A 21,288-nucleotide genomic window follows, 5' to 3' on the forward strand; every position below is an offset into this window, starting at 1 on the left:
CATTTCCTGATTCCAAAGGATCTGCTCCTGAACCCCAGAATTGCCCACACTGTGAGTTCATTCACCCATTCAGGGATGGTGAAGGTGGTTTGTGTCTGAGGTGCCAGGGAGCTGCAGCAACAGGTCTGGGAAGGAGCTGGGAGCTTTGGGGCCAGGTAAGTGTTGTGTGGCACTGGGGGTGGAGGTGGGGATGAGCTCTGGCTGTCCCCTGCATTGTGTGCCCCCAGTGCAGGTGACAGCTCTGACTGCCCTCCCAACACAGCTGCTCAGCTTTGGGCTGTGATTGTGTCAGGAACACCTGTGTTCTCTTTAAAGAAATGACCCTGGGTGGCTACAAATGCTTCAATGGTGACAGGGAAAATGTTTCCTAGGTATAAGTCTTTCATTTGATAGTGAAATTGATGAAAAGCTCCAGAAAATTACAACTAAAGCCACCATAGAAGCACTTTTGTAACAGAAAAATGTTAAGCAATCTAAATTCAGGGGTCACTTCCACCTCCCAAACACATCAAACCTGCCCAAGCAATGAGGATTGTAATCTAGGCAATCAAAAATGAAGTGTACAGTAAAAAATAAAAAAGGGGCTGAGAACAGACAAAGCACAATAGCTCTGTGGACAGAGGTTAAATATTCATAAAGCAATTCTGTGGGTAATTGAAATACAAGATTGAATGGGGGCTACTTCCACCTGTGAATTCCAAGCTTCAAGTGCTTCCCTGTTAGGGGCTGTGCTGTGTTCCTGCACTGTGCCATGGCAGTGTGTGTTTATTGACACAGACACCTGACCTACCCTGAGAGCTGCAGCTGTCAGTGAGCACTGGGCAGCAGCCAGCCTGCAGGCCTGCATGATTGTTTCTGTGCTGTCTAGGTGGCCTGGAAAGGCCCAGGGATGGCCTTGAAGAGCCCGGTGCTTCAAAGGACGAGGAGAGACTTCTGATCTTGTCTCGGTCTCGGTGTTTATTAATTGTTTATCTAAAAGATTTTCTTTCAGCCCGACAGAGGTCTGCACAGCAAGTCAGCCATGGGCACACTCCACAAGCCCCTGGGCGGTCACTTATCTTTATACCCGAAGTTACGTGTACAATATTTATCATTTTTCCCCAATACCTTCTACCCTTATTAACCAGTGCACTTCTAGTAACAACCAATCCCAAAGTGTCACCATCACCACAGAAGATGGAGGCCAAGAAGAAGAAGAACAGGACATGCCCCAATTCCTCCATCTTACTTCTTTAGACCCCCCTGTACCAAAATCCTAAACCCTGTGTTTTACACTCTAATTAACTTATCCCTTCACCATACACCCAGTGAAACCTTCCCAGTCCTCATACAGGTCTCGTCTCCTGTGTAGGATCAAAGCTCTGCCACCAGACACTTCTGGCAACATTCCAGGACTCCCAAGCCCCCCAAGGGTGTTCTCGGCCACTCTGCACCTCCGTCCTGAGGTGCTGAGATCCCACACATGATTACACATTGTTATACATATACATTAACACTGTACACACCGGTACCTGCAAGAGTATCCACCCCAGCCAGGGAGATGCTCAAGGTAAAACCTGCCACTGAAACATTTATTTGCATGTGCCTGCAGCAGGCCAAGATGCTGATGCTGGCCCAAGAACAATGATTATAAAGAGCAGTGTCAGCAGCTGCAGGCTCACTAGAAGCATGTAACAGGCAGCTAAAGCCCAATTTATACAGAAGGCAACAATAACATTTATTACAGAGTTAAAAAATATAATTTTCACTGTACAAATTTACACTTATTAACTCAAACAGAAGTCAGGTAGTTGATATCATATAACTTTAATAGAAAACAAAATATTATATACAAATAAAAAACCAGACACAACCAATTTCAACAATTGGTGAGACTGCTTAAAGACAGCAGATACTGCTCATTCTTCAGTAAGAAGAAATGCTTTATAAATATTTCACATGGCTGTTGCTTCTTCCATCTGCCAGAAACCCTGCTCTTTGAGCTGCAGGAAAACAGTTTCACAGACATTTCTGTGAATGCTTCTGAGTTTCCATGAAATCACAGGTCAATAGTTCCTTTCAACTTGAATTTTTTGGCAGATCTCTCACTTGCTCTGAGCAGGAACTTGCTGCCGTAGATGTAGGAAATGAACCCATCCAGCTCCAGGCTGAACACGTTGTTAAGTTTGGGAACAACTGAAATGCAAAAGGACACAAACTGAACAAAGTGTGCCAGTGTAAGTCCCTGTTATGGAAATATCCCATGGAAATATGGAAACATACCAGGGGATGTTAATCACCTGGAGATTTGAGCCTTGACACATTTCAAGGTTTTTATACTTTCTCAAGAGATAAAAAATAACCCAAGCCTCCATGAATTACCAAAGTTATTGGACCATACTGCGGTGTTGCACTTTTTAAAACCTGCTCATTTCTAATGAGATGTGTTTTGGGTAAGATGTTGGGCTGTTGGGTGGTCACTTCTGCCACTCTATGCAAAGAGCCAAAGCACTGATATAAACCAATGCACTCGGAGGCACAAAATGAAGAGTGTGCTCAGGAATTTTTTTATCATTCCTCTTGTGAAAAGAACTGAAAAAGAATGCCTTGTATACCTTTTAACTTGTCCTCTTTAGTGATAATTTTGAAGATGTGTTTAAATTCCTGTAGAATGATTCCTGTTATCCCAACGTAAGAGGGGCACTTTGATTTTGTAACTGAAAGAACACAAGTAGGTATTAGAAATTTTCAGGTGCCCTTTACTTGTTCTTCTCCTGTTGGCTGGTGATTTTAAACATTTTCAAACATAAATATTTAAATATTCTGAAATAATGTCGTTACAGTAATCACTGGAAGAATGTGCAGTTAACCCTTGCAACCAACAACATGATTTTCAAGAGTAGTTGTAAAGTAATTAGAATTTTTAAAGGAGAGAAATACAATCTCAACAATGTGATTCTACAGTTAATGACACTGAAAGGAATTTAAAAATAAGCATCTGAACTTACAGGATCATCTCCTGAATTTCAGATGATGTTCCACAAGCAAACAAACCAAATACCTGTAACAATGGCTCCATGGAGATCAGCTTTGAGCAGCTTGCTCTGAATCATATGGGGTTGCCTTGAAGAAGAGAATGGGATCAAAGAGGAGGGAAAAAATCAAATGAACTGTCAGATTTACAAATGTGACCATGACTACTATAATCATGAGAATTCTGTGATTCTGTGAAATGGTACCAATATGCTTATCAGTTAGCCACAGTGTTTCAAGCAGTAACTCAATAAAACTAGAAGTTTTACTGCATAAACCCCAGACTAAATGTAAAATATGCCCACGTACGCATCGGGTTTGAGGCCATGGCACAGGTCTCTGATGTACTGCTTCCAGAGCTCGTGGAGTGGGAGGAAGATGGCATATCTGCAGTAAAATAAAGATAAAATATTATACAAAATCTAGTTATAAAAAAGTCCATTGGTTGATTGCTGAAGTAGTCTGTATTTCCACAGAGTTAGGTCTGACATTTTTAAGTTACACAAACTTATGTTACCCTGCAAGGTGACCCACTCCAAACAGCTGGTTTACCTCATAAAACAAGCACAAAGCATACTCTTCTCTTCCAACCTAAACAGTGATGTGTTTTAGAGCATCAGGCTAAGATTCAAGAGATTTCTCCTTTTTTTCCCACTCTTTTATCTTCCTGCTTAGTCTGTTAGCAAAGCAGGGGCTTCATCCAGCATGATAAATTCAAGGAACCTTATGCAGAGTTTTGACTTTCTGGTCACAGTCCAACTTCACAAAGTGAAACCAGAGGGGATTGTGCCTGGCTTTGATTTCTTGTCATATTTAGGTACACAAAATGAGCTCAACAGAAATTAATCTTTCACCTATGCACACCAGAGAATTATTTTCTCATGCTGAAATGCCACAAGTAATGTTTCAGACTGACTTTACACACTGGAGGATTTCTATCCACATCAAAATGCTGCTGTTCTTACAGACTTTTGATGCAGTTCCTCTTTACTACACAAAGAAGACATTTAAAGCCTTACCTCTGCTGCTCAGGTTCAATTTCAAACAGACGCAGCTCTCGCCTCTGCTTGGCAGTAAAACCTTTTGTCTTCTTCCTCTTCTGCTTGGTCTGTTTCTTGTGATAATGCTCCAGAACGACAGCTTTCCGGGTCAGCATGTCCTGGATAGCCTCATCTTTCATTTTGGGCATGCTGCGCTTCAGGAACGCATGCACAAAGGTCTTGGCTTTTTCTGAGTCCTGGGACTAAAGACACGTGAAAGGATGCTCTAAAATAGTATGTGTTAATTAAGTTAGAACTTGCTGCTGACCGATGGTTTCGTCAAGTCGGCAACATCTCCGTGGGAATGGGAGATCTTCCCGCCAGTGCCAGTGGAGGGAGATGTTCCCAGGCGGGGAAGTGCCGAGCGCAGGCACACCCCGGCCCGCTCTCGGACTCACGTTTTGGAGAAAACTCTTGTTTTGCATTTCGTCTGAAACAGCGAGTTCCGAGCGGGATATACAGGGGAACCCGGGGACCCAACCCACTCCCGGCCCGTCGGTGTCTAACGGGGTTTAAGCGGCGTGTAGGAATGGGAATGGCCCGGTAACCCCGGCACGGCGTGCTCGGTACCTGCAGGCGCAGCTCCGCGCTCTCCTCGGGCGCCAGCCGGCGGTACAGCTGCCCTGCAAGGCACGGCGGCGCGGGGTTGGCCGGGGCGGGCACTCACCCACCCCCGGCCCCGCATCGCATCCCTGCATCCCTCATCCTCCATCGCCCACTACCGCTCCCCCCTCATGCCCCACCTTCATCCCTCATCCTCCATCCCTCACCCTCCATCCATCACCCTGCACCGCCTGCCGCCCATCCCTCACCTTCACCGCCCGCCCTCCATCCCTCACCTTCCATGTCCCACCCTCCACGACTCTCCCCTCAGCCCTCACCTCCATCTCTCGCCCTCCACCGCTCCCCCCTCATCCCCCACCTCCATCCCTCACCCTCCATCCCTCACCCTCCATCCCTTACTCTCCATCCCTCACCCTCCATCCCTCACCCTCCATCCCTCACCCTCCATCCCCTCATCCTCCATCCCTCGCCCTCCACTGTTCCCCCCTCATCCCTCAACCTCCATCCCTCGCCCTCCACAGCTCTTCTCTCATCCCCCACCTCCATCCCTCGCCCTCCACCGTTCCCCCCTCATCCCTCACCTCCATCCCTCGCTCTCCACCGCTCTCCCCTCTCCCCCGGCCCTCTGTCTCCCCTCTCTCCCCTGTCCCCTCACCCTCCATGCTGTCGCGGCGCAGCCGGCGCAGGCCGATGACGATCGGGCGCGCATGCGCACAGCGGCGCTCTCGATCTGGCCACAAGTCGGCGCTGCTGCCTGCGGGAGCTGCGAGTTGCCGTGAAGGGAGCTGCTGTTTAATCGGTTTAATTTACTGATAGTTACTACTCTTGTACTAATAAATTATCAGAACTGGGGGACACTGAGCAACAGAGATTTCATTCATTGTCACGGGGTAGTTTCTTTTTAAAAGCCATGTCAATCATACCTCCTGTTACTCAGGCCACATCATTTTCCGTGGTCATCCAGCATGTGTATGGTCACTGACACGGGGAGTGCACAGCTCTGGTGTTGGAGCACTGACATGGCCGTGTCCTTCCCGCAGGAACAGCAGGGTCTGACACTTGTCATGACAACCTGGCCGTCCCAGTCCTCACTTCTCCCTCATCCTGCAGTCACTCTCACCACTGATGCTGGGATTCACATTTCCACATTTCCATCCTGCAGTCTCCTCACCTCCCCTCTCACTTCTGTTGCCCCATTTGCTCTGGAGATCTCCCTCCTCCCCGAGATTTACCCGTGTGGTGCTGGAGGCAGCCACTGCCCAGGCTCCAGGGCCACGGCAGGCACAGCTCCTCTCTGCCCCTGCTAAAGTTCCTCCATTCCCACCTCTCCTGGTAGGAGAGAAGTTCTTTCCATGTCCCATCCTGTCCCACACGGCCTCTCCAGCCCTGGCTGCCGCTGCAGGGAGTGCCTGGCTCTGCTCTCCGTGGTTAGCAGTGTGTCAGTCTGTCCTGGAGATGCACACCCAGCAACGTTAGACCTTGGGTTAAAATCAGCCCTCCTGTTTCTAGCAGTCAAGGGCAAGACATAGGAAGATGCCACTTGTTGTGAGATTTACATGCTCTGTCACATCAGGGCCTCTTTCCTTCTGGGACAGGACAAAATCCAGCTCACTTACCAAACAGAAGTTTCTTGAAACCAGCATGGCCAATTCCTTTTCCTGCCAGCCCAGTCCCAAGTCCTGCAGTTCTCTGCTCAGGCATTATTCCTCTCCAAATACAGAAAAGATTTATATTCTCGTCACATGGCGATATTTGCTTAGAAGATAAGTAAGCAATGCTTGCTAAAGGATATTTGGGGAGGTAGTTACAGGGGCAGCATATAGGAAACATGTTGATTTTGTGGAGTGCTGCTGTGGGGCACAGAGGTACTAAAGGGATGCCTAACAGGGAATGAAATAGTAGATCTCTCTGGTTGTGTGTAAAGGAGAAAGGCCTGGTGTTTGCAGAGAATTAAACATGAACAGCAGCTGGTTTGTATCACAGACCTCCTGGCAGCTAAATATGTTACCACAGCAAGTGGATCTCTTCATTTTACAAAGCATGGACTCCTTGAGTTGTCATTGCTACTATGAGAAGATCAATTTTCATGAATGGAGTACCAGGATAAGCGCTATGGGTCTTTAGGGCCATATGAGTGCTCCTTCACTGGATTTATGCTGCAATTCTTAGGGCACTTCAGGGATTAATAGTCAAATCAGTGTTGGCGGTGCTGGTGTTGTAAATCCAATGATCCAGGCTAAACTGGTGCCTGGGGAAACCAGCCTCTTCCAACAGCTCTACATCTTCATTTCCCAATTTATCTTCAGATGTAATGTCTGAGGGAGCGAGCTCAGAGCGTTAGTGTGTGTCCCAGCAAGAAGGCTCTGCATCAGGAGTCGAGACTCACATCAAATAAACATGAAAAAGAATAGGTGAAGACACTGAGAAACTGCAGAATAGGCAAAGGCAGTTTGTAGATAAGAAAAAGAAGGCTCAGAGAAATGAAGAAAGATGGGTAAGATGTGAATGTAAAGTGATGTGGAAATATGCCAGCAAATAACTATAATGCATATTTCGGGATGTGCAGCACCCTGTCATAGTGTCTTAGAATTTTCAAGCTTCTTACTTCAAGTAAATCCCGTTGGAATAGGTTTGTAGTGATAAAACTCCATAATATATATATTAATACCATGTTATAGGTGCCAACATTGGTGTTTCTTATGCAATTAAATCTATATGGCTTTACTTATTGCTCTTCAGCGACAGTAAGACCCCACTGACAGCTTTGCAAACCCCTTTCATGGACACAATCTAGCTGTGCCCTAGGGGAGGATATTGCTGTATCTCTTGGGGCTGCTGAACTGCAGGGATGCGAAAGGACCCATGTGCAAGCCAGGCTGGGGAACAGCAGTGTCCTGGGAGAGCTGGGTGCCTGTGGAGCAATTACACAATGAGCTTTATTGTGACAGGCACAGAAAGCTAAAACTTGAGATGTAAAGTGACCAAAGACAGTACCATTAAAGATGTTTGTGTGACACAAGAATAGCAGATCAGGGTTTAAAAAAAAAAAGAGTAATTATGAACTGAAGCAAGAGATGAGTGTGAAGTTAACTGGTGTGTGCAAAAAGTCACTGGGCTGTAATCACTGTTATACTTTTGTTGACAGTCATGCAGGAAATAAATACTGTAATTCTCTAGAAGGACTGTCTCAGCAAGCATTTGAGCTCTCAAGATCAATATAGTTTATTCCTCTTGGCCAAATTGTATTAGCAGCTGAATCTGGTCCCTGGGGACATCTGTACTGGTGAAAATAATTTCCATTTAAAGCGCTCTGATCTGATTTCCTCTCTCCAGATAATACAATTCCCACCCCCTTCCCATGGCTGTGCTGAAGCAGCATCCATCCAGTCCGTGTCAGCCCTGCCACCATCCCACAGCTGCTGCCTGCACCCAGCCTTGGCATCCTGCTCTGACATCCCCTTGGGCTGGGGGAGCAGTTTTAGGGCCAGGGGCTGACCATGCCCAACACAGCTGATCTCCCCAGCCCTGGCTGTGCAGCCAGGACCTTTCCATGGGGTCAGTACTCAGTGTTCCCTGAGGAAAAGGAAAAACCCGTCTAGGAAAGGGTCATGTCTGGGGTGGTGGGTGGGTGGGCAGGTGAAATCTGCCATCCAGCCCAGTGGGAACATGGAGTGATTGACAAGGGTAACCTGAATCTTCATCTCGTGTCAGTGGAGGTATGCCAGAGGAAGGTTTGCAGTATTTGTGTCTAAGCCCAAACTCTTGCATTAGGGCCTTGGTTGAGTGATTTTAGATTGCTGTGTTTGAGTGATGAGCAGCATCTTCTGAAGCACCATGTATCCCTCAAATGCGTCTTTTCCATATAGCTTTCCATTAATTTTTCTGCTTTATCAGCTCGCCCTTAACTCAAGGCTTGTCATCGTGTTCTGCCCCCGCCCCAAGCTGGCAATCTGTCCTTCCCAGCTGAAGGGTCATTATTTCCTTGCAGTCCTGGCTCCTTCTCATCTCAAACTGCAGCTGCTGCTCCAGGGCACAGACAAAAGGCTGGCTTGTCTGTGCCTGACAGGAACAAGAAAGAGCTGGGAAGCACAGTCCAAATAGATCTCAGTGACAGAGACATCAGAAGCAAATAGTTATCCAAAAATGTTTTCAGAAAATCCTAATGGTTTAATAGGTGGGTTTTAAAAAAATCAAAGTGAAACAAGGCAGGTTTTTGGCAGGCTGTGCCGTGTCTCCACAGCTGCTCACACTAGAGGGCAGCCCGAGACTGTACAGTGCTGTTGGAATTCAGCTCACTGTCTTAGAGTAGAAAATAAATTATAAAAGTTTACAAATTGTGTCCTCTTATGGAAGAAGTGTGCCCATTTGCAGCTTGGTTTAGCATACAGAACTCCAGTTCCTCCACATACCAACCTTTTCTGCATCACAGTGTCAGTGAAAAGAGGATTGTGAAGGAATTAAATTTCACCACAAGTTAAGGCAGCCACTTTTTAAACACCAATAAATTCTTATATCAAAATAAGAAGCCATATCCATCTTAAGATATTTAAAATATGGGCAACCCTAGAATACCTGGAGATTACTACTGCAAGCGACAAATACCCAGCCTTGGCACTCAGAACAGTGCTAAAATAGCAACACTTTATTCCCAAAAGAGTAACGAGCAGTCAGGAAAGCTGAGGCTTTGGCAGCTGACATTTGCTTTCCCCGAGTGCTGGGATCATGTATGATCCAAACACACATCAGCATGAAAGGCACCACTTCTGCTCCTGAACAGCTTGTATTTACTAATTAATACCAGCATTCAGCATTCATGTATTGTTCCATGACAGTGTCTCACAGTCATTACTTTTGTTATGCTTTGAGTCTCATTTAGAACTTATTGAATGTTTTATTTTAAAACTTAATTAACATTGGATCATGTGTGATAGGGAGGCATGATGCAGAAAAGAGTATTAACAATAGTAAATTAGAAAGTAATAATAGTCATTGGAGTTACAGCAGTTTGACTAGTTTAATGTATTTCATTTGGTTTTGGTTAAACAACATAAAATTAACATAATTCATTACAATTTGAAAATAATACAGGTGTGTTGAAAATAAAAGGTGAAAATGATTTGTGTTTCCCTGAAGCATCTTTTGCTGTGTTTGCCAGCAGGTGCTCGGGGCAGGGGCAGGGGAGGGCACCCTGCAGCCCAGGGGGCTGTGGCTGGGGCTGTGGCACTGTGTGTGACACTGTGACCCACAGGGGAGCAGGAGGCTCCAGCCACGCTGGGCAGTGTCCACAGCACAGCCCTGCACCTCCTGCCCAGCTCCCAGCCAAACAGCCCCTGTGCCTGGAGTTACAGCTGCTGAGGAACCCCAGGGAGGCTGAGAAGGTTCATTAAGTGAACAGACAGGAATTTCTCGTTTTTCCTCTATAATGAGGCATCCTTCTCAAAAGCATCACTCTCAGCAAAGCCCTGTTCCTGCCAGGCTCTTTGGAAGCAGCGTGCTGAGGCTGTCAGGAGGGAGCCATTCCTTTTAACACAGCAAGTCTGCTTGTGCACCTCCAAGGGATGCAGCTGCTGAATGCACACTGAAGGGCTCCTCTGCAGCACTCAGCTCCAGGTCCTGCTGGTTTGAATGTGTCTGTCACAGCATGCCAGCTCACGAGAGCCCTGCCCAGGGGACCTGTGTGTCTCAGGTGGAGTGACCCAGAGGAAAACAGGTGGGAGCTACTTGTCTGTTGAAACTGGGCTGAATGAGCCCCTTTGGCACAGTCAGCACCTGAACTAGCAGTTCATGAGGCAATCTGAGGGGAGAGCTGCAATTCCCAGCTGACAGGGAGTGGTACATACTCACACAGGGTGCTGCTAACCCATGACACTGCTGGGACCATGTTGGTAATGCATGGAGGCAGCCTTACTTTTATAATGTTCCTGGTGATCTACACTGGTGTTTTATCAATTATAGAGACATCAATGACTGTATAAAGTGTGATCCAAACCACCAAGGGAAATTCAGCTTAATCCCCATCACTGGACTGCAGTGGAGGGCAGTGAGCTGTGCTCAGGACTCTTGAAGTTTTCATCCATGGGAGCGTGAAAAGCAGTCACAGCATCTGAGGGCTTGGACTCCCACTGCAGGCAGGGTCCTTATGAGCAGTGGTCAGCTCCTTGCAGAGCTGGTGATGAGGCTTTCAGCTCCCTGTCTGCAATCCCATTTCTTTGGGACTGCTGGAGTGTGCTGGGGCACTGAGGGGGTTAATGCTGCAGCAGTCCTTTGATAATTGAAAAAGAAAAAAGCCCATCCGAAGCTAACCAAACAATCCCCTGTTTGAGGTCAGTGCTCTAGTAAGTGCCTTTTAAAGAAACAATAACCTGGTGCAATAGAAAACATTCTGTCCCTCTCTTCAGTAGAAATCTGATAAAGCACAGAGAGAGGCAGGTGTCCAAGGAGATAAAAGTAATAAATGTGGCTGCAGTTCGGGAGTGAGTTAGGCTGTCAGGCTGGTAATTAAATGAAAGCCCTCTCAGGAAATGCTGGAAGCTAATAGATACACATGGAGATGCCAATTCATTTGCCTCAGCAATATATGTTAATTTTAGCATGAGATTAAGTTATACATTTTGCAGTGGGACAAAATGGCAAGGATGGGAGGGGGAGAGCTTTCATCCTGCCAATGGCAGAGATTATTAAGCACGTTATATTTGTTGAAAACAGAACAGTGTGTGAAAATGGGATAGAGAAAATGTTTAACTCTAAACAGAGTTAACTAATCACAGGCTTATACCTGACCCAAAGCACTCTTGCACACAGCTTCCAGGGGCTCCCTGGCTTTGCCACAGCTCAGTAAGTACAGAGCCCTCGTGAGCAGGTAGCTCGAGCCACTCTGTGTTGCTGTGGTTTAAAGGATTTCTGAGTTAGGAGAGTGTGAAATGAGGAGTGCTGCAGGGGTGGATCCCACTACAGGAAGAACAGAGGTTATTTGGGACTACAGCAAGCTCAAGAATGGATGCTCTGGCAAATGTACAGAGGAGCTGCAGGAAATGATAGATTTGTATGTAAAAGCACACTGGTAATCACTGAGAGAGCTGGTAATCACCAAGAGCTGGTAATCTGCAGCAGAGCTGGTGGTCACCACAGGCTTGGGGCAGTGAGCAAGTCACTGGTCAGGATTAGCTGTGTGGCACACCCTGTCCACAGAGCTGCCCAGCTCCTTCTGGTTTGTGGTTGTCCTGCTCTGGAGGAAAGCTAACTCTGAGGCCAGGCAGACACTGAAGCAGGGGAGATGTTCTCCTGCAGTGGGTGCAGTCAGGGGGCTGTGACCCTACTGTGCCCTCAGGAGGTGGATGTTTGTGTGCTACTGCCCCTCTCTGAGGTCATCTCCGAACCTTGCATCACTTCAGTGCTATCTGTTACAGGCACTGAGCTCTCATGTAGCACCCCTGCAGCTCCCAGTGCACAGCTGGGGACAGACACCCAGCTCCCAGTGCACAGCTGGGGACAGGCACCCAGCTCCCAGTGCACAGCTGGGGACAGACACACTGCTCCCAGTGCACAGCTGGGGACAGGCACACTGCTCCCAATGCACAGCTGGGGACAGGCACCCAGCTCCCAGTGCACAGCTGGGGACAGGCACACTGCTCCCAATGCACAGCTGGGGACAGGCACACAGCTCCCAGTGCACAGCTGGGGACAGGCACACAGCTCCCAGTGCACAGCTGGGGACAGGCACACTGCTCCCAATGCACAGCTGGGGACAGGCACACTGCTCCCAATGCACAGCTGGGGACAGGCACACAGCTCCCAGTGCACAGCTGGGGACAGGCACACAGCTCCCAGTGCACAGCTGGGGACAGGCACACTGCTCCCAATGCACAGCTGGGGACAGGCACCCAGCTCCCAGTGCACAGCTGGGGACAGGCACACTGCTCCCAATGCACAGCTGGGGACAGGCACACTGCTCCCAGTGCACAGCTGGGGACAGGCACACTGCTCCCAGTGCACAGCTGGGGACAGGCACACTGCTCCCAGTGCACAGCTGGGGACAGACACACAGCTCCCAGTGCATCTCAGGCCCCTGGTGAGTCTGGAGCTGTGCCTGTGCTGGTGTCTGCCAGGACAGCACCAGGTGCTGCTGGGGGCACGAAATGAGGCCCTGATTTACACATCCAAGTGTGGCATTAAGGGCTTCACTACGGATATCTCAGTGCTGAAACACACACTGCAGCACAGCAGGCTTCTTTCTAAAAAAAGCACTCTGATCTGTGAAATTATCAGCATTGAGGCAGCAGAAGCAAAGCAGATTTTCCTTTATTTTCTTCTGCCTTAGAGGAGGAATACTCACTTGCCCTTCAGTATGACTACAGCCCATTTACTAACACTTCTTTTTTCTGAATTTCAGACCTACTTTTTGGAACAGTCACAAGGAAGAAGTGTTTCTTTTCAGAGCCTGGAGCAGCCAGAACAAGGGTAAAGTTTATTTAACAAAAAGAATAGTTCTAGCTGAATACATATTGTAAAACTACAGTATCATTTAAAGAAAAATAGAAATGGTTGTGGGTCAGGGTCAGGGAAGGAAGATAATGACATCTGCTGCAAAGTGCATCCAACAACTGTCTTCAAATTTTAAAGTATTTTTTATTGGATTTTTTTTTTCTCTGTGTAATTATGCAAAATAATAGAAATAGAAAAAAAATGTGCTAGGTGCTGAAAGCAAGGTGAAGGCTTGCTCAGGGATTGCAAATAGAGGCATTATGAGTGGTGTCTCAAGTGCTGATTTCAGAGGTGTGGGGCTCTTTCTGGGATGGGGGTCTGTGTCCTTCCTGCCCACACAGGTGTCCCCTAAGGGACATCCTCCCTGCATGGCTGGCCAGGGCAGGACCCTGAGGGCCCCACGAGGGCTGGCCCTGGCTGCACACTCCTTGCTTAACAGCCACTGCCCTGCTGTCACCTCAGTCCCTTTTATTCCAGACTGCAGCTGTCAAAATCCACACTCTTCATGAGAAGGAGAGCTGTTGCCCACTTTTGATAATGGTACTTCTGGTTGTCTCTTGCCACTCCTGCTGCCCAGTCTGGCTGCTGGGTCTCCTCTCAGGCACTGCTGTAGTGTCCTTCTGCCCCTGCTCCAAGGGCTCTCAGCGTTTCCATAACACTGGGAGGTGAGCTGGGGACAAACCCAGGAATATCCTGGCAGTCCTACCAGCATCAGCCCTGGGTGTTTGCCTGGGTGAGCTGTGGGAGACATGGAGGAGTCAGGAGAGCTCATGTCATTGCAGGAGGGGCTCCTGTGCCAGGGAGATCATCTTAATGAAACCCTCCCTATCCCCTGAGGACTGACTTACAGGGATCTTAAAGGGACTGTGGGCCATGCTTTAATGTGTCTTTGTCTTGACATTACTGAATCCTACTGAGCCTTCCATAACTCTGCCATTTAAACACAGACATGTGTTGTGTGTTGTCTTCTTCTTATGAATTGAAACGAATTAAAAAAAAAAAAAAAAAGAAGGTAGAAATAATAATTTTCCTCATTGTCATGCATTTAAAAACACCAGACTCCACAGCTGAGATGTTTTTGGTGCTCACACAGATACAGAGTCAGTTCTGGGGGTAGGAAACGGGGATGTTCCAGTTTCCAGATACATTCCCTGCAACTCAGGTTCTGCTCTGGCTGGGAAGCACCAGGACATTCCCCATCTCTGGCCAGAGGTGATGAGTGAGCACAGCAGCTGGAGCTGTTCTCCCTCAGTGTGGAGAGGGTGTTTCTGGAGCCTGGTGCTCTCCAGGTGGGCACAGAGCTCCGCTCCAGGTCCTGCTGCTGCCCCAGGCTGTGCTTCCAAACCAGCTGAGCCTCCCACATGGCAGCGTGATTTACTAAACCACTAAGATATTGGGTCAGCCTTGTAAATCATTTTAATTATTTCACTAAACAGGTCGTGGAAATACATCAATAGAAAATATGGCATTTAGGCTTACAGTGCTGTGCATTCATTATGGGAAAGGAGTTATATTAACTGATTTAGGAGCTAATAATAACTGAAAATAACAATTTAATGGAAGCCTTCCAATCCTGCACTTTCAAAGCAGGATACAGCTATATGCAGTCTACTCCTTTTAATCTCAGTCAAGTATACAGAGCAATCTTTTGACTCTCAGAGAAATGTCAGTCAAGTACAAGTACTTGCAAACTTTCAGTATCCCATAAATTACATTATAATAAAACCAAAACAAAGAAACTGTCAACAACCATTTTTGCATACTGGCAGGGTCACACGAACCAGACACATGAAAAATTAGAAAATATATTGCAATCTAACAAAGTGAAAGAGTTGCACAGTAGGGGCTACTTTCCTCTTGCAGTTTGTATTTCTGTGAGACTGTAGTTTGTGCTGCAGAGCTTGAAGGACACTTTAAGATATTGGAGTTTTATCTCAAACATCTGAATAGTAAATATATGCTATATTTCTGTGAATATACACTATATTTGTGATTTATATATGCAAGGAGACAGGGAGGAAAGCAAACCAGAAAAACCTAATCTCACCTGTGCAGCAAAAGCCAGGTCTCACCATTCAGTAGCTGGGATCAGCATTGCCCTGTTACAATTATCTGTACTGAACTCAATTTGGTATGCTGTGTCCTGGTTTTCCTAATGCATGCACGACAGTCACCTGTGCTGTTAAAATATTTCCCCCATGAAATAAGCTGTACATTGTGACTCTTTAATGCCTTATTGGCCATCGAGTGACTGCTGAAGGCAGCAGCAGGACTGTGGGCAGAATTGGAGCTGCAATCAGATAGTGGCCCTGTGTCAGGCTGGTTGGAAAGCCTGCAGCCTCCTGATAGGCACTTGTCACACCAGCTATCTCCACTCTGCTTTGCAGGCACAGTTAAGCTTTTCTTTAAGCCCGCAGGGTAGATAGCTTTGGAATTATGCACTTCATCACACCCCAATTAGCTAGGGATGCATGACAGAACCCGTTATCACTTGGTTTAGGTGGGAAAACACCTTATTTTGCTTCTTGGTTCAGCACGTGAAGAAAAAACCACACCCCCTTTTTCTGCACTGGGAAAAGCTTGTTTTAGAGCAGACTGAAACTTCGAGCTGTGTAAAATCATGCTGTTCCTGCTTATTTACCTGTGTCCTTGAGCTCCACCCAGCTGTTTTGGGAATGCTCAGTGTTGCTGAAATAGAAATGAATGGCTTCAGCATGACTGCAGCACTTGCTGAGCACACTGCCTGTGTAGGCTGTGCCTCAGGTGTGTCTCGTGGTGCTGAGCCCCCAGAGCAGGTGACACTGACATTGTTTCCCAGGTAAATGGTCCCCAGGGGTCCCCTCACCATTTTGCAGTTGCACTCCTGGCTGTAAAAGCAAACTGGACAGATGTTTTTCCCAAGCCAGCAGCCACAGACGAGCAGTGACTGAAGGGAAACATGAACATGTGGCATTTTCATGGCCCTGAACGTGAGCAGGGCTTTCTCTGGTGCTACTGTGCTCCTAAAGACCTGCTGTGGCAAGGTTTGAATTACCTGGGGTAATGAGCCTAAACTGGGTTGACTTTTCCATGCACATTTACAAGCAGATTGGCAAACACTTTCTGAACCCAGCAAACCTCTTTTGAGATGGTTTTCTTTACTGAAGTGCTTTAGTCTAGCATAAGTAGTGTAAGACCTTTTGGTCATTAAATAATTAACTCTGGTTCATAACGGGAGTTTGTGCTCTTAAAAAATACAGCAAAAGTTCAACTACTCACATTTGACACTGTGGCAAGCTGGATTTAGTTCCTTATATTCAGTCTTGTCATTAAGTCATGTTACAGCTGCCATTCTGACAGGAGCCTGGTGTGGTTGCTCACTGCTGTGTGCTAAGGGCAGAGGGCAGAGCCCACCTCCCCACCTTCTGTCCCTCCCTGGTGCTGGGGAGCTGCAAGGGGACCACACCCACAGATTCCTCCAGGACTGAAGCACTAATAGGTGCTCCGTTTTGGTCTTCCTGTCTTGTCAAGCCCTGCTTGCTTCTCTGGAGACTGAAATGCCAGGGTTATTAATTATTAAAGGATGTCATAAGGAGTCTGACTGTGTGGTTCTTGGCTATCTTGGGTGCAAAGTCATTATCAGTGACTTAGACATAAATGGAGGTTCATTCTAACCAGGATTGCAATTAGCACCTTGCTGTGCATTTAACTAACTTGACTTTCATACCACTGTACTATAAAAGTTGAAATTATATCCAGGCACTCTGTAAATAGATTACACTCTTATCATTATTTGTAGCACTGAATGATTGTACTTTTACTGTCTTGCACTAAATTAGCATAAATGAATAACAAACATGAGTGTATTTGGTAAAGACCATAAAGTAACTGATGTTTCCTTAATCAAACTGTAAATTTTCACTGTCTCATTTGATTTTGTTGCCTTTAGCTTCTCTTGTGCACTTTCTCAAGTGCTGCATTCCCCTCAGGGTTCCAGGTATCAGTGACAGACATGTCCAGCTTGGATCATCCCTCAGTACAGTTATCCCTTGGCCTGACTTGGGTTTAGATGTGCACACTGTGCCTTTTTCTGAGGGTTTACTGACATTCCCAAGCAAGTGCAGCTCCAGAGCTCACACACTGCCTGGCTCAGTCAGGGTGAGACACACAGGGTATGGAGGCACTGCTGCCTTCCTGGGGCATTGTAAACTCAGGGTAGCACTGGGGGGTGTTTCAGCAGCATCCAAATTCCTGCCACAGACACAGGATGACTGTTTAGGGAAAACAGGCTTTTAAATCTTGAGGCACTTGAGGGTCCCTTCAGGAAGGGATGGGTGGCTTTTCCTTGTGCTGCCACTGTCCCTGCCTGCTCAGAGCAGTGGGAGCAGCAGTGCCTGTCCTGCCAGAGCAGAGTGTGAGGCTGAGCTGTGCCCTGGGACACTGGGCAGGAGCTTTCCTGAGCTTTCCTGAGCTGCAGGGGCTGTGGCTGGCAGACTGGTGATACAGCCCCTGCCATCCTGCTTTCAGTGCTCTGCAGGGGATCCCAGAAAAGAAGGACAAATGAGGAGTCCTCAGCACCACGCTGGTGGTGCTCCATAGGCTCCAGAGAACTGGCTCTGATTGTCAGAGCACAAACAAAGCCCCAGCCCAGGCTGCCTGCTGACAGGAGAGGGCACGTTAATTCCCAAGGGGGAGTTCAGCTCTCAGATCCTTGGCTGAGATGTGGCCAAGCTGCTCCTGTCTGGGTCACAGCCAGCAGCACATTGCTCTCCTGAGGGAAGGATGAGGCAAAGGCAGGAGGGTGTCAGAGCCCTGGCACCGACCTTGCTCACGCCCAGCCCGAGAGCACACACACTCCCTGAGGGGCTGGTGACACACTGTAAAACTGCAAACACACTTGGTTAATGACACACTGACAGGTATCCATCACTTGGATCAGCTCTGACAACTCTGAAATGCAACAGTCCAGAGCAGTAAGTAAATAAATTACAGCATGGGCATTAAAAAAAGGCTCTGCCATGGGAATTTAGAGCTAAATCTCATGTTTAATGTAGACTGTTAATACAGACAGACTCTGTTGGGAAAAAAATAAATTAAAACCTATTATAAAAACACAACAGAAATCAGAAATATGCTACTGATTTTTGCCGAACTGCTGACTTTGACTGCCAGCCTAAATCTCAACACCTGCCTAGGTACTATGTTGATCACCCTAAAACCCAAAATGAGTCACAATACTCACTGGATTGTCAGAGCAACTTCAAAACCTGAAAAATATTTCGTAATGAAGAATTCCTATTTTAGTTTATTAAAATAAATCAATTACTTCAGATTTCCAAGCAAAATTACAAGAAAATCTAAAAACAAGAGTCCATTTATGTGGTCATGTGTTTTTTCAACTGTGTAATACTCCCGAAGACTTAACCTGTTGCTTCCTATTTCAAGGATAATACTAACACAGAGATGAATGAAAGTTTTTGAAAGATCTGGTCATAGAATAGAAATAAAAGTAACATCCCCTTTCTCATCTTCTCCAGAGTAAATCCCAAACATTTCCTGTTAGGAAAGTATGATCTTCAATTGAACTGTAAACATTTTTGAATTATTTATGAAGATCTTGGTAGTTTAGTTTGCATTACACTACAGATGATTTTCCATATGAGATTTAAGAACCAGTTCAATAATACAGGAGAGGAAATCTATACTCAACAAATAGGGAAATCCATTAACTAACTCCACATCACAGTCCTCTTTGATTCAGCTCTTAATGCAACTGAGTTTTACTTGCAATGTCCATAATTGCTATAATTTGAAGGTGGGCAGTCAGCAGAGGAGAAATAGGAGGTTTCAATCATTCATTGCTCGGATCCTTACAAAAAGCCACCTTGGTCAGTGCTAAATTTTGGCTTGTCATTGTTCTAGATCTGAAGCACATATTTTTCCTGACTGGCTTCATTTATAATATTATCCATCTCTACTCAGCAGAGGTTGCTGGCTTCTATAAACTTGGTCTAAACTCAGTGACAACCTCCCATCCTGCCTGTTGCAGCATGGCAGGGTGGTAGAATTGCTGCACACACACACCACGGAGAGCTCAGCAGAGGGAAGGCAGAAAGGATCTTTGCATGATGTATTCCAGCAAAGGTTTATTCCAAAGCAGGGACAAAGACAAAACCATGGGGTCTGCACAGACTTAGGTACCAGTGACCTGGTGCACAGGGGTGGTGCAAAGGGCAGTAACTGCAGGGACAATGGGGGATGAATATTTGGGATGGGCAGTGTCCACTGGCGAGTGGGAGAAGCAATCTGATGTAGATTGGCAATAGTGCTGCAGAACACCATGGGCTAGGTCCTCTCTTCAGCCTAGCTGGGGAAAACTCTGTGGTATATTCTTCCAAGGCAAGGCCCTGGGGATTTCCCTGGGGTGGAAGGATTCAGAGGATTCCCTGCCCTTCCTCCCTCCTCCCCATCCCATCACACACAGCTGCTGTGCTGGGGCAGGACAGGCTGAGGCAGGGGATCCTTACAGCCTGCCTTGCTGGGATTCTTCAAGCCTTCATCTTGTTCCCGTTGTTTCAAGGCCTGTTAATTTTCCTGTGGAATAAATGCAGCATAAATGCAGCTGCTCCTGCATGAACAAAACCCAAACCTGGTCCCTGTGTGCCCACAGCAAAGCCCCCAGTTGCCCAGCAGCCCCCATTGAAGCACAGGATCTGCATAACTGCACAGAAACACCAGAGAAGCCCAGAAACAGCAGAAAAGAAAGAACCCCCCATCTTCACCCTGCTGTAAGTGGATGTTTTATCATTTAAACCCGTGAGCAGCAGTAATTCCCACACGCTGGTATTGCAGTGCTCCCCAAGCACTGGTTTTCCCTGCCCTGGGGGCTCAGAGCCCCGGGGTGATGCAGGGGGTGTCCCCCAGGTGCAGAGCTCAGGGGGCTGCAGGGCAGAGCTGCCCGGGCAGGGCTGGCAGAGCTTTCCCTGCCCAGTGACACCAGCCAGACACGCTCGCTGCGCATTAATATTCTCACAACAACCCCCCTCCAATCAGTCTTTGCTAAAAGCATTAATTAAGACTTTAACATTTCTGATCCCATCAATTTTCTGTTCTCTTCTTATTAAATAGATGTACTAGGGGCGTTTGAATAATAACTGCCCAAAGTTTGGGGATAATGAATAAATGAACTTTGCCAGCCTCTGGCTAAGCATGAAATTTGCTGTGGAGTAACAAATGCAACGGAGGCAGCTCATACATTAACCAACCTAGTTTTGACACACAAGTTTGGGAGCACATTATTTACTTACTTACTAATTCTAAGCAAGACTGGGCTTCAAAATGTTTTATGCAGGAAATGACAAATGACGTGTTCAGACATTCTTTTGCACTCTCCATCACAGCGTGAAGCTGCTCATTCTCCCATCTTCCTTTTCAGTGGATCTGGCCCTCTTGCCATGCACAGCGAGGTTCTCAGCACTGCAGGCTCCATTTTCCTCGGGAACTTTGCCAGAAAAGGAGCACATCACAAACTGGGTAATTTTGTTTTTTATTCGCTAGGTCTTGGCACTTTGAAGGTCACCTGCGTGCTATCAAACTACTTTTATTCCGTGTATTTTTACATGTGCAAGGCTGTAGCAGCAGCTCTGTTACAGTGCTGTAAATCCATTGGTTTTTGTGGAAATCCATTAACTCGCAGTGGATTTATGGCAGCATAACTGTGAGCGAGCCGCGGCTGATGGCGCAGACTGGAAATATTACAAGGAAAAGTGCAAAGTTCTATTGATTTTCTCTCAGGAAAAATGTGTGTTTCCTTATGATTATATTACAGATGACTCAGCTCTGGCCCCCAGCAGCCATCCCTCGTGTTTCCCTGCTTGCTGGCTGTGCGAGGAGCCGGTGCTGTGCCCGGTGCAGGGGGAGCCACAGCAGCCTCCCCCCACAGCTCTGCAGCACAGGCACTCACTCCTAATCGATTCTGACAGCAGACACCACGAGGAATGCTGAGATTTATGAAAGAGCAAGATTTGCCACCAGCCCCTGTCCATTACGGGTACGGCGGAACCTCGCTCTGCCCTTTGTAAATACAATCAGCACAAGTGAGGCAGTTGCCCTTTTCAGGAGAAAGAGCACTCTCAAAGGACAGATGTTTTAGCAAAAGTTCTCAACACCCTCACAAGCAATAAGGCTTCAAATTCTTTACAATTTCTCTTCA

General features: G+C 47.0%; 1 protein-coding gene across 1 annotated transcript; it reads right to left on the bottom strand.

The window, feature by feature from the left end:
* Window positions 1-1,782: 1,782 nt before the first annotated feature.
* POP4 (POP4 homolog, ribonuclease P/MRP subunit) lies at window positions 1,783-4,755 on the bottom strand. Its single transcript, XM_058813728.1, has 6 exons — window positions 4,623-4,755; window positions 4,032-4,255; window positions 3,322-3,399; window positions 3,041-3,102; window positions 2,595-2,696; window positions 1,783-2,175 (listed from the first exon to the last, which is right to left on the bottom strand). Exons 2-6 carry the CDS (start codon window positions 4,199-4,201, stop codon window positions 2,039-2,041), a joined length of 549 nt encoding a protein of 182 aa, XP_058669711.1. The 5' UTR covers window positions 4,202-4,255; window positions 4,623-4,755; the 3' UTR covers window positions 1,783-2,038.
* Between the last annotated feature and the right edge of the window lie 16,533 nt (window positions 4,756-21,288).

This window comes from Ammospiza caudacuta, chromosome 13 (genome assembly GCF_027887145.1).
Source record: "Ammospiza caudacuta isolate bAmmCau1 chromosome 13, bAmmCau1.pri, whole genome shotgun sequence".
NCBI classification, from domain to species: Eukaryota; Metazoa; Chordata; class Aves; order Passeriformes; family Passerellidae; genus Ammospiza; species Ammospiza caudacuta.

What these genes read in the sequence shown, in the direction of transcription:
- POP4 (XM_058813728.1), bottom strand. Translation starts at nt 4,201, where the DNA reads ATGCCCAAAATGAAAGATGAGGCTATCCAGGACATGCTGACCCGGAAA. An exon ending in CATGGCCTCAAACCCGATGC is followed by an intron (nt 3,103 to 3,321) that starts GTACGTGGGCAT and finishes CTCTTCTTCAAG; the next exon opens with GCAACCCCATATGATTCAGA. An exon ending in TAAAGAGGACAAGTTAAAAG is followed by an intron (nt 2,176 to 2,594) that starts GTATACAAGGCA and finishes TTTGCATTTCAG; the next exon opens with TTGTTCCCAAACTTAACAAC.